The following is a 12,786-nucleotide window of genomic DNA, read 5'->3' as shown; positions in this document are numbered from 1 at the left end:
TTTCATTTTTATTATTTTAATCCACTGAAGTCAACACAGATAGGGTCAAATGCTGACAGGACTGATGATTTACCCCCCAAAACCCTTTTATCCTACAAAACATACATGACCAAGAGAGAGTTATCACACTTGCTGGGAGAGGGGCAACAACAGTGCTCAACATCACAACTCAATAACCAAGAAACTTCCCCGTATGTAAATCACTTCACATTATAGCTTGGCATACAAAACCTACACTTGACAAGGCAATGAGGAAGAAATAATCCAGCGTTTTACAGTACGGCCCGTAAAGTGCCGCGAAACTGACAACCCCAGTGTGGTTCGGTGAACACGGTTAACTATCTCGAGTGAATCTGGTGAGGGGGTAAGAGATGAAAAACTGGATATTATCTGGTAATTCATTCACAACACTAACACCGAGAACAGTGGACACATCATCAGCACACTGTGAGGGATTTCATATACATACTGAAGCGTTTTTAATCAGGTCTCAAAGATCACGTTTCCCCTTCTTTAAAGAGCCTTCATAGATACAGTGTGCTATCAATATCTTACAGAACAGGCAGGCAAGTAGTTCAAGTCAACAAATATCCTAAAACATACAGACATTTCCAATACAAATAAAAAGTTGCAAGCTCACGTACATTTTTTAACCATTTGGATTGTTACAGGTGCAAAACAAATTCTGTCGAAAACTGGGTACACGGTGACTCGACTCTGGCTGCTGTTATTATAGAGCGACTGCTGTGTGGAGGTGGACGTCATCTGCACGAACACAGCAAAGGTCATATAGCACCAGGTGCAGAGAGGTTGCCGGCAAGTCTCCTGTCTAGTCTGGTCTGTATTCTAAACAATATACACCGGTCTGATTAATGGAAGCTTGGTGCCCTGACAACCTCTTAACAAACATGAGGAGAAAAACAGAATGATGAAATGGAGGAAAAAGGATCATGTTTCTCAGACAAAATGCAATGTGCCAGCTGTTTTTCCCCCACATATTCAGGGCGAAGTTGAACAAGACGTTTAACCCTAAAATACCCTTTCTTTTCCTTTCAGTGCAGTCAATGCTTTCCAAAATGACATGATAAAAACATAAACGTAAAAAAAAAGTGCAACTATAACACAGAAGGAAGACCAAAATGAATTGTTCAGCTGCACAGTACCTACACAAAAATCAAATACCGCAAACGTCAGGTAAAATCAGGTGCTATGAGATGAAGAAACTGTACTCTACAGTCTTATATTTCATTAGTGTTTAGAGCATTTTGTGGCAGCAATGTAACAACATCTTTGTACTAAAACAGAAATCTTACAGTGTAACGGTGTTACAACACGGACAATGCAGGGTTTTTACTTTCAGCTGAAGGTGGCTTTGTGACACGACCACCAGCACATTCTAATTTAAATCTAAAAAATGAACAGCGCATAAAGAAAAACTGTAAACACCTGAAGTTTCTAAAATGCCCACTCATGAAACTGACCGCTTTTTGGGACTTAGTTTTCTGTCATCTTACTGAGCCACGAGGGCAACTAAACAGCTCAAACATGTACAGCAAAAATTATACAAAAAATGTAAACAAATGAACTTCATCAATAATCAAACTGGGCTTAAAAACTGCAAAAAAAAGCTGCTTCAATTCACTTGATCCTTCCTTGACGATGGAATATGACAGGAAAGACAGACAAAATGGAATAGTGGCGTCTTTTTTTGCATGAGGTGACGTGGTGGTGGTCTGTGAATAAGAATGGATGGAGTGCTTTTGGGTGGGATGCAGAGGGGAGTCAGAGGTGATGACCAGATGTTATGTGACAGCAGTAACAGTGGCCTCTGGTCCCGTTTTGGCCTGCATCCCCGGCTCAGTCGAGAACAGCGTTTAGCCAAGGCTGGTGATGTTGGCCTTTCCACCAGGGGGAGCCACAATGCGTTGAGTGGTGCGGCGAGGAACGTTGTCATCAATTTGGGCGCCTAAAAAAGGAATGAACAATACAATGATTCTTAATTTTCAGGCTGTAGCAGGCTTAGTTTGAAGGCTAGCGTGGAGATAATGAAGGCCGACTCCCAGGAATGAAACTTGTGGTTTCACTCACCAGACAGACTGAAGCCAGACTGGTGAAGGTTGCGCACCGGCTGGTGAGTAAACTGCTGTTGCTGCTGCTGCTGCTTGGCAGGGGAAGTCTTCATTGAGGAGACCGTGGACATCACCTTGGGAGTCACAGTCACCTCACACACTGGCCCGTCATACTGGCCCCTGGGGACTCCTCGCAGCTCTGTGAGCTAAACATACAGGCACAGTTTATCAGACCACCAGCTTGGTAGCTCACCAGATACCCTATGTTAGAATGTGTATATGGTAAGAATTGAATTTTCTCTGGTATTAGAGTGCGATCTGTTCCTGAACATGCTTTAAAGAAAAATACATTAACGCCGTGTGCACTGTGTTTGAATCACAGGTAAATGCTATCTATACAATGCGCTGGAATCCATGACACAGATTTTGTTTTTAGCTAACAAAAAGCATAGGTTATATAAGTATAGTGCGAGATGATATGATGCTATACAAATGGCAGGTTTTGCTCTGGAGGACAGAGATCTGATCTCAACGAGGTGATCCAAAAAATACCAGGTGTAAATGCAAAGGCAAGACTATATTGTTTATTATTCAGATAACATATCTGGATTCAGATTCCATTTTAATACCAGGTGTAAATAGGGTGTGAGGTGCGACTACCTGCAATTATAACTCACCCTGCTGCGAGCCTTTATCCTCTTGTACACATGGTCAGAGAAGGGTTTGCGGCTGATGTAGCGTCCACAGCCCTCCATGGTGTGAAGGCTGCCTTCCTCCAACACAATCTTGCCCTGGCTGATCACCACCACAGGACCTCCACGCACTTCTGTGCCCTCAAAGATGTTGTACTCCACAGCCTGGGAGATGAAGAGATTTGGATCAGAAGATAAACACTCTTAAAACACTGCTCAGAGCTGATTTAATGCAAATTGCAAATGTAAGTTGCAGATCTATAAATGACTATGGATGTTATGGATAAGAACGGAGACAGGCAAAGACAATCATCTGACCAGGTTGTGACTCTTGGCTGAGATGATCTTGGTGACATCTGGGTCCCACAACACGAGGTCGGCGTCAGAGCCCACAGCGATGCGGCCCTTGCGGGGGAACAGGTTGAAGATCTTGGCTGCGTTTGTGCTCGTCACTGCCACAAACTGGTTCTCATCCATCTTACCAGTGACCTTTAGGGACACGACAACAAATCACATCCAAGCATCTAAACATGCACAAAGGTTACATGCTCATTTGTTGTAGGTTGCTTCATGACAGGAATTTTTGGAATGTGTTAGAAAAGTGGGTCATGTCAAGCTCACCACACATTTGTCCCAGATTAGAGACATCCTCTCCTCAGTTCCATTGGTGCCCTCTGGGATTAGGGTGAAGTTATCTTTGCCTATTGCACGCTGGGAAGTCTGGAAAGTGCAGTGAGCACTACCAGTCACCTGCAAGTCCCCACTGGATAAGAAAGAAAGCAAGAAAACTAAGGATCTGCTTCATATGTGCAATTAGATCACACTTATTTGACTAAATACTTATGACAAAACTGTGACATTTATTATTCTATCGCTATAGCTGAGTAAAGATAAAATGCAGCACACCAGCACAAAACATCAAATTATACTGCAACTATCTTTTAAGTCCTGGCACACAGCACCTACCATGACAACAGAGAGCTGAGGTAGTCAGGGGTGGTTGGATCAGGACTGAGCGGTGGAGACGTGACATAGGCTGCCGCCTTGGCCCAGTTCTTGCTCCAGTAATGGGTACCGTCTGTGCCCAGGCTGGCAGATATGGGCTCTCCGTAAACCACAGCACCTACACGAGTGGACAGGATGATGACAGTGCAAAAACAGTGGAAGTGTGCAATACATTTGCAAAGAAAAATGTTCAAGATTTCTCTTCTTACCCTTTTTCCTGGCAAGGGCAATGACATCAGCAGCACTCTTGCTCATCACCTTGGTGATGTAGAGGGGACAGTTGGTCTGGTTGGCTATGGTGACAGAGCGATTCACTGCCTCGGCCTCCACCTGCAGACAGACAAAATCAGATTCATCAGCCGCAGCAGCCTGGTTTCTGTACCGGCTTTCTATTAAAAGTGCTTTGGGCTACAGTTACTGAGGAACACGTCCTCCACCTTACCTCCTCTGGGCGGCTGAGCACATGACCTTCAGGTCCAGTGATCCCCAGGTCTAGAATACGTCTCTGCTCCTAAAAAAAAATCCACACAAGAACATTACGATCCAACATAGCAATAGCTGGGTTTCCATCCAAATGTATTGCAGATTCTAAAGATTTTATGACGGTTACCTCGATCTAAGAGATTGAAACAGGATTTCAAGTAAATTTGTCTTCATTCGCTATCATTATGTGATTATTAGGAGTTGGTTCCTTGAGATGAGCAGGAGGTGGTGCCAATTCTCCAATCGATAAACCATTTTACCATTGCAGAAGAAGAGAGCATATGACTTTTCTGTTTGGTTCATGGAGTGGAGAGAGCTGTCCCAAGTGCAGAGGCATAAATAAAGCGTATAACTCCCATTAAGCACATTAACTCAACCTTTTCTAATGTGGTACTTCAAAATCCCCATAAAAATACGTTGATGTAAACGCAGGTAATAACTGCTTACAGCTGAGATTTGACCGACTTCATTAGTGGTTCATTTACCTCTGCAATGATGTCTCCGTTCTCAGCATGCACCTGTGCGATGGCTCCAAGGTCTCTGATGACACTGAACACCTCATAGATCTAAAAGAAAATAATACATACTGGTCAGCTCGTAGGGCAGCCGTCTACGCCGAAGACATCTAATAGCCTCAAAAACACATGACAAAAACTATGACTGACAGGTCAGTAGAGCGTGCAGAGCTGCAGGGCATACCTGAGAGTCAGAAAGTTGGAAAACATCCTTATAAGCCAAATAGACCAGGAAAGAGTTGACACCTGAAGATAGAAAACTTATGAGAGAAAATAGCCAAAAGGTGGAATAAAGAGAGCAAAGGAGGGAAAACCCAGAGCGAAGCAGAAAAGTAAAACCAAAAGGATAAAAATTACAAAGCAGAAACATTTAGTTACTGTTTTATGGTCTGTGAAAATTGGGTGACTTCTTCCCCCCATGCAATGTCAGAGAAACACTTTCTGTACCAGTAAAAGTGGCGGTAAGATGTCAGACCTGATATATGTGCAGATGAAATGTGAATACTTTGACAGCATACCATGATCCTTCACCAGGGTCTCCATCTCTTCCTGAGTGCCTTTGTTCCACTCAGTGATGTCCACATGCAGAGAATAGTCACAGCAGGACTTGCTATCGGCCCACTCCCTCCACTGTTTGAAAGCTGCAACCAGGCTGGCGCCAGGCTCTGGCACCACGTGGTCAACTACAAAACACAAACAAACAGGTTGGATTTTACACGCACAAGCAAACTGCACGATTAAATCATACGCATGAAAGCACACACATCTGCAGCGTTATGATCCCTGCAACAGGATGAGCTTTTAAACTGGTTGAAAACGCTTGCAGCAATGACACATACTGATCATAGTCGTCCCCCCAGCCAGGGCCGCCTTGGTGCCCTGGTAGAAGTCATCTGCAGCCACCATGCCTCGGTCAGGCATCTGGAATCGGGTGTGCACATCAATACCCCCAGGCATCACCATTCTCCCATGAGCCTCTATTATCTTAACTCCCCCAGGAACAATGAGGTTGTCTCCTATTTGCCTAAAGGAGACAAATAACACAGAAATACACAAATGAATGAAGGAAGTAGGGCTATAAAATGTGCCTTTTTTGAAGCTCCTGAGGTTTTTGAACTAAGCTTTGAATGTATGTCATCATATTTTATGATGCTGTCACCTAAAAAAAATCCTTTAACAAAATCCTCAGTTTAAATAAAGTGATTAATCGGATTAAATGATTTAGGGGCTGTTTTCTGGCAGAAAAGCTCTGGCAGGGTGCTGGGGAGTGATTGGATGCATGCTTGTGCGCTGAGAGAAAGAAAAATGCAGCACTTGGATTTGACATGATTGACATTAGCGAAGTAGCAAACTTAAAGTGACGTTAACTGAGAGTTGACTACACAGCTAGCAACAATCTTCTGCGTAGGGTGATAAAAACACAACACTCATCAGCAACATTCAGTGTCAAGCTGATCTGCCCAAACAAAACATGGTTTTCTGCCTCTGTTATGATAGTTTCTATCTGATACAAAGCTCAGGATAGACAGACATGACCAGAAAAAGACTAGTTTTCTTGGTTACCCGGGTGACAAGTCCCCATCTAATAGATGATTGGCTGCCTGAAAAGAAGTTTTGACAGTTACAACTAGGAGTGGGGGAAAACTGCATGGCGATGCAGATGTGGAGGATACTGAATTGGTTAATGAATGTCAAAAATTGATTTTCTAAGTGTTAGTTGATAATGTGATGTTGATAGAGCCAAAAAGGCAGAACTAAACTGTGGGGCAATGCGGCACCCAAACGGTCTGCAGTGTGCACACGCTAGATTTATCCTGTAAGTGAGAGATGCACTTCTCAAAAGGCAGTGGCCTGCAATCATGTTTTAATTTAGTTTCTAAATAGTTGTGTTTGTGAGATAAGTATATTGTGAAAAGTTTTTAGCATCGCCCAGAGACTAATGTTAAGACGTTAACGGAGGAGAGCAGTGATCAGCTGTAACAAACAAGAGCAGCCGAACAACACACACTGCAGCATTAAACACCTTCAGCCAACTCTGTGGTAAAGAATATCAATCTCTGTTCAGTCTGTATCACCTCAAAAACTCAGTGCCTGCTCTGCATCCTGCACATGATGGCTTTCACCAGAGCTAACGGTGCAGCAGACAGGCCGCTCTCCACTGCTGGACACATAATGCTAACACAGATGTCTGTTATTTGCGTATAGGCAGGAGACTGTATGATGCTTTCAGATTGATTAATTCATTAATTAATGTTGTTAACTCTTTAAAATGAAAAAGCTGTGGACCATTTAATTGTCAGTTATGTTTCCCATTGTGTTTTAGTGGAATTGAAACAGGAGACTGAAAACTGTGCCCCATTTTCTATTAATTAAATGAAGAATCAAATTGGACAAGAAGATCCCCACCCCTAAATGTAACATGTGCATCATGTTACCTTTAAACTAGGCTACATCTTGAGTTTTAGTGAAGACAGCTGAGTCAGAGCAACTGCAAATGGATGCAATCTGAGCGGCACCCCCTGGCTTAAAAGCTTAAAATTTTAATGCATTGAGATGCATCAGCAATCGTTTTAACATTGCATTGTAGCACTCTGCATCGGAATCTAAATCTAAATCTAGCGATGACACCAGTGCCTCTCTGAAAGTTTCTGAGATTTTCAACCAAATAGAAAAGAATGGTTTTTATTTTATTTTTGTGACCACAGTGTTGAATGTTGTTTTTGAAAGGCTCCATGCCAAAATTGAAAACATGTTATGAATTTGAGAAACAATAACACCCATTCTTTTTCAATAAGTTGTGAATTTTGGACATTACAACACTAGAGTTATTGTTTTGATCACATGAGCTGGAAACGCAGTCACCACTGGAATCTAATTCAATAAACAGCATGATAGTAACAACAATAGTGTAGCCTAATCTTGATCTGTAACTGTGCAGAAATACCAGGTTTAAACAGAATGACTAGACATGAGGAAAAAAAGCTGTGCAGCATTTGAATTTTGATTTAGAATTTGAATGTCAATGTTATGAACAAAGAAATCATGGAAAAGGTATGTCTTCTTGTAGATATAGGCCTAATAAAATCTTTTTCTGTCATTTGTCATATGGCCCCCGTAAGAGTTAGGAGCCAACCTGAAACAATTCAAGGAATTTCCCCCTGTGAATTTTCAAACTGCACTTACTTGATGACGCCATCCTCCATGTAGATATCAGCCAAGAATGACTGATCATCGTTCACTATCTTTGCTCCTTTGATGAGGAGACGGTCACTCTGAAAGGAAGAGACAGCATTTCACAATTACCCATAAACCACTAAAACTTCAAGCACCTGCTGAGCAGAGTAAAAGTGCAAGAAATCATCTCAGTTGATCCCTTACAGCTAATAGTTGTATAATTGTAGAGTCAATTTGACTAATTTCAAAGTCAAATTAATTTTTTAGAACAGAAAAGAACCTTGGGCCCGCTTTAGTGATCCGTTTAGCTCAACGCAGCTCCCAGCTTGTGAAAAATAATTAAGAATGGTTACCATATTACTTACATAAACCATTGATCAATCTATTCCAACTCTCATCCTGTGCTAATGATGATTCAAATTTTCCCACATGATGTATTTACACATAATAGACACGTCATTTGAAGGGAGGGAAAGATTCTTGAGCGAAACCCTCAAGTAAAAGCACAAATTCTTGAGTGGCACAATTATCATCCTGTACCAGATGAAAGGAGAGCGTGCTAAGCTGGCCTATTTCTCCTACAGGCTTCCCAGGGTCTCTGAGGACAGTAAGGAGAGCTAATGAAGACAAAAGAGGTTTACTGCCAGCATCACAGTAGGAAACATTCAGTTTCCACTGTGCAGTGTGGGTGGACACACGGACAGCAGGAATGCATTAGGTATACGGGTCGTGACTGGATTGACATCGACTCTCAGCCCATTACTCTCCTATATGTGGGTCATATAACCTATGTACTCTCTGTGCCAGAGTGGTCAGTCAGTGACAGTGACTCTCATATAACTCAGTTCAAAATGGCTTACAGTATATAATATACCCTTTAAATGCACTTCTTTGCAGTAAAAACAGATCCTTGTCATACAGTCAGAAAAGTTAATCAATTATGAAGAAGTGTCACGCATTGCAGGTTTCTATAAATATAAGCAGAAATTTTGAGTTATATTCACAGAACAGGTTATCAGGTACACTAAGCTAAAACTAATGCAGTCTAATGCACAGAGGTGTTTCTGTTACTTAGCCAACTTTATAGGAACACCTGTCAGTATAATGCAATGCAATTCAACAACACCACAAACCAGAGCTTGAAATTAAGGATGTCCCGTTGTCCTGGTGACAATAAAAGTTGCCAAAGATGCGGTGTCTGGGATAATTCTGGAAGAGTCGAGAAACTTCCAAATTTCCAAATGGCATTATTTGGATAAACTGACCACATGTTGGGAATCTAAATGTTTACATTCTCAACTGAAAGAATATTAAAAATAAAAGGAAAAACTAGGGTTGCACTTTCCTTAATTGATGATGGGTAATACTATCGATCAATTAGTGGTTAGTTTTAAAAAAAAATAAATAAATAAATCAGAAACATTTTGGTTGTTTAGTCTGGAACAGTTTAAAGCAGAATTCGAGACAGTTGCGAGACACTGAAGAAAAACTGCAGCCTCCAAAATGCACATAAAGTTGAATGAACACCTCTCCAAAACAGTTTCAACAAAATAAATGTGTATCTTTAAGATGATACAGATCAATATTTTCAATTTGCATCCATATTGAATCTCTGAACATTGAAGTGAGATATCGATCTGGATTGATGTACTGTTACACCCCAACTAATAAATGACTAAAGCTGCAACAATTAATTGATTACTTAATTAGCTGATCAAAATAAAATTAGTTTGCATTTGCTGGTTCCAGCTTCTTAATTGTAAGGATTTGCTGATATCTTTGTCATTTTTGTAAGAAATTAAGAGTCTTTGGGTTTTCAGACTGCTGGTTTGACAAAAGAAGTAATTTAAAGGTGTCACTTTGGGGTCTGGAAAATTATTATGAGTATTTTCTCTTTTTTTCTGACATTTTATAGACTAAATGGTTCATTGATTATTGCTGAATATGATGAGCAGATGAATTGATAATGAAAACAAGCGTTGCAGCACTATCAATTGTCAAATGAGTGGTTGTTACAGCTGAAGTGGACCTATTCAAAAATCTGCATGAATAAAACATTATTTCCTGGCTGTATATTATTGTCTTTGGTTATGTAACGCGGCACAACAACAGCTTAAAAGGCAGCAGCTAATAAACACAAAACCATGCTTCTTATAATTTATTAATGATTGAATGATAATGATTAATAGAATGTGGTGCATTACCAGCATTATCATTAATATTGCATCGATGTATGGCTGCAACTTGTGATTATTATTAAGTTCATGCAGTTTTTTCATGCAATTTGGTTCAAATGTTCAATAAAACATTAACTGTCAATGAATGGTATTGTCTTATCAACTGTAAAATCATCATGTTCCTGTCATTTAGCTAAACAATAAATCGACTGTCTACATGATATGACTGGACAAATTAATATGATGACGAAGGACAACCCTGCTTGTCTGACTACAACCGTCACACCATTGTTAACATGTCTGCTCTGGATATTTAGATTTGAACAAAGTCAGTTACTGTTGTTGAGGGACAAAGCCTGATCTCTGTGTTTTCTTAAAAGCTCTGTAACTATCTGCTTCATTCCAAAGTAACAAGTGCTGTCTGACTGAGTGTGTCTGAGGGCCCGAGGGCTTGCTGCAGACTTACTGCTGTCTGCAAGTTGTGTCTGGGATGTCAGGGCTGTATGTTTATAACCCTGCTTCGACCGGCGAGAGAGACCCGACAACTGTCTGTACAAAATAGAAACTGACCCTGAGTCAATACATCACACAGTACAGTTTGGTGTTATCAAATAAAGCAGTTGCTGCCTATAGGCTCCAGCACTCTGGCTATAAAAGCTGCATGATGAAAGCTTAGGGAAAAAGGTTTGGATGGGTGCTGTCCAATGACCTACTTTGCAAAAGAGGTTTTAGTTCTTCTAACTATCACGACATCCCTACCGTAGGCCCTTAATACTGTGCTTTCTGATCGAAAAGCTGCACCCAAAAGTAAGGCTGCACAATTACAATTAAAATATTATCAATATTGCAATGGGGCAAGTGCAAGATCCAAATCACAGGAGCTGCAATTTTCTGATAAAGGGAAAACATATCAAAGTTGTGTAGTGCTGCAGAGATGCCCAGACCACGTTCTCTAGATGTTTAAAAAAACATGCTTGTTTGGTACAGACCCCAACAAATGTCACATCATCATGATTTAATCATTTTTATTTTCTTCAGTGAAAACAAAAATGTGTTGTCTGTTCCCATTTTTAAAGGCCGCATTATAGTTAAATGATTCAATTTTCTGAACTTATCAGACCGTTCTAATATTTGCCTTTACCCGCTTAGTCATTATATCCACGTTACTGATGATTATTTATCAAAAATCTAATTGTCTTGTGAAAGCACAAATAGTCATCCCTACAATTATTGTTGCATATTTGAGGCATTTGGTCAAAAATATTGTAATATTTGATTTAGTCCTTACTGCCCAGCCCAGGTCAGTCTGGAGACTGATTTGTAGGCAAGGGCATCTCTGCAGCACCACAATGCTTAATTTATAATGGTATATTGTGTCATGTTTTATCTTTATTAAAAAATTGCAGCTCCTGTGATTTGGATTTTGCACTTGGCCATATTGCATTTCATCACTGAGTAATCACCTGATTATTTTCACAATCAATCGATTAGTCATTTTGAATGCCAAAAAAACTGAGAAAAATGCTCAATAGCTTCCCAGAGCCCAATGTGACGTCTTCAATTTCCTTCTTTTGTCCTACCAACAGTCTAAAACTCACTTATTTAAAAAATGTATGCAGCAATCAATTGATTTTTGATTTGGCACCTAATGTTCTTTCAATTAACTAATGAATTAACAGCTTATTGTTGCAACTCTATTACAATTTTGATCATATTTTGATTGATTATTAAATCCTACAGAAAAGCAGACATTATAATGTCAAATCTGAATTCTCACCAGTTTATCACAGAATTAGGGTTAAATAACAAGCTTGTCATTGCTGCAGCATTTGCATAAGAAAATCTAGTTCTCCTCCCTCAAAAAAGAAAAAGAAAAACAATGATACAGACCACTGAGATAAAGTGGATGACCGATGATGGAGGATGGAGGAAGAAAGATGAGATGATGACAGTGGAGAAACCTGTGCCTGAACCTGTTAACTACACCCTGCAAACTGAGGATGCTGTAAGGGAGGAGAGCTAAAGGAGCTGCTTTAATCAAGCCCTGAGTGTTCATTACATAGAAAAATCCTACTCAAACTCCACATGATGAATTGTCAAAGATCTTGCTGCAAACCCACTGTCTGGTTATCATTATTCAGCCCAGCCTCTCAGTATGTGGATATGAAGCAGGGCTGCTGCTGCTGCTCCTGACAGCCTCCCTGTAAATGAATGGAGACGGCAGCTAACCGATGGCTAGCTTTTGATTTAATCCTGACGCTCACCGCATGTTAATAAAACACAGCAACACTTAAGATAAAAGCCATATTTTTAAAGCAATGAAACTATACTCACTGTAATTCGTGGGATGTTCTTCTTTCCTTGGTAACCAGACATTTTAAAGCTGTCTCCTGCCTCTCTCTCGGCTAACGCTAGCTAGCTAGACTGGAAAACCTCAGCTGCCAATGAAAGGATGAATGGATGCTCTAGTCGATGATTCTGTGCCTGTCTGACAATTTCTATCGACAGTGAGGGACGTTTGCACACTGCAGCCAAAATAAAATTTTAAACGAGTCGTTAGAGCTTTTTCCTAACAGTCCTATCCTTTGATTTACTGCTGGAATAGGTCTCTGAAGACCAGACAAGCTCCAAGAAGAGAAGGGCCACAAAGAGGTACCGCGCATGCGCACTG

General features: G+C 40.6%; 1 protein-coding gene across 1 annotated transcript; it reads right to left on the bottom strand.

Annotated features, from left to right (window-relative positions):
- On the bottom strand, positions 1–12,786 carry LOC146319972 (dihydropyrimidinase-related protein 2-like). Its single transcript, XM_084728089.1, has 14 exons — positions 12,450–12,786; positions 7,948–8,036; positions 5,604–5,788; positions 5,283–5,447; positions 4,949–5,010; positions 4,735–4,815; positions 4,209–4,277; positions 3,976–4,096; positions 3,728–3,884; positions 3,383–3,524; positions 3,080–3,250; positions 2,747–2,926; positions 2,089–2,275; positions 1–1,966 (listed from the first exon to the last, which is right to left on the bottom strand). Exons 1-14 carry the CDS (start codon positions 12,489–12,491, stop codon positions 1,875–1,877), a joined length of 1,743 nt encoding a protein of 580 aa, XP_084584215.1. The 5' UTR covers positions 12,492–12,786; the 3' UTR covers positions 1–1,874.

Source organism: Lutjanus erythropterus, chromosome 10 (genome assembly GCF_056507025.1).
Source record: "Lutjanus erythropterus isolate fLutEry1 chromosome 10, fLutEry1.hap2, whole genome shotgun sequence".
NCBI classification, from domain to species: domain Eukaryota; kingdom Metazoa; phylum Chordata; class Actinopteri; order Lutjaniformes; family Lutjanidae; genus Lutjanus; species Lutjanus erythropterus.
The sequence above is the reverse complement of the archived record's forward strand: the minus strand, read 5'-3'. Positions and strand labels throughout refer to the sequence as shown.

Bases quoted from the DNA above. Each gene is read 5' to 3' on its own strand.
- LOC146319972 (XM_084728089.1), bottom strand. From the start codon at position 12,491: ATGTCTGGTTACCAAGGAAAGAAGAACATCCCACGAATTACA. The intron at 3,251-3,382 runs GTGAGCTTGACA...GTGTCCCTAAAG, and splicing joins TAATCTGGGACAAATGTGTG to GTCACTGGTAAGATGGATGA. The intron at 2,927-3,079 runs GTCAGATGATTG...TTCATCTCCCAG, and splicing joins CAGCCAAGAGTCACAACCTG to GCTGTGGAGTACAACATCTT.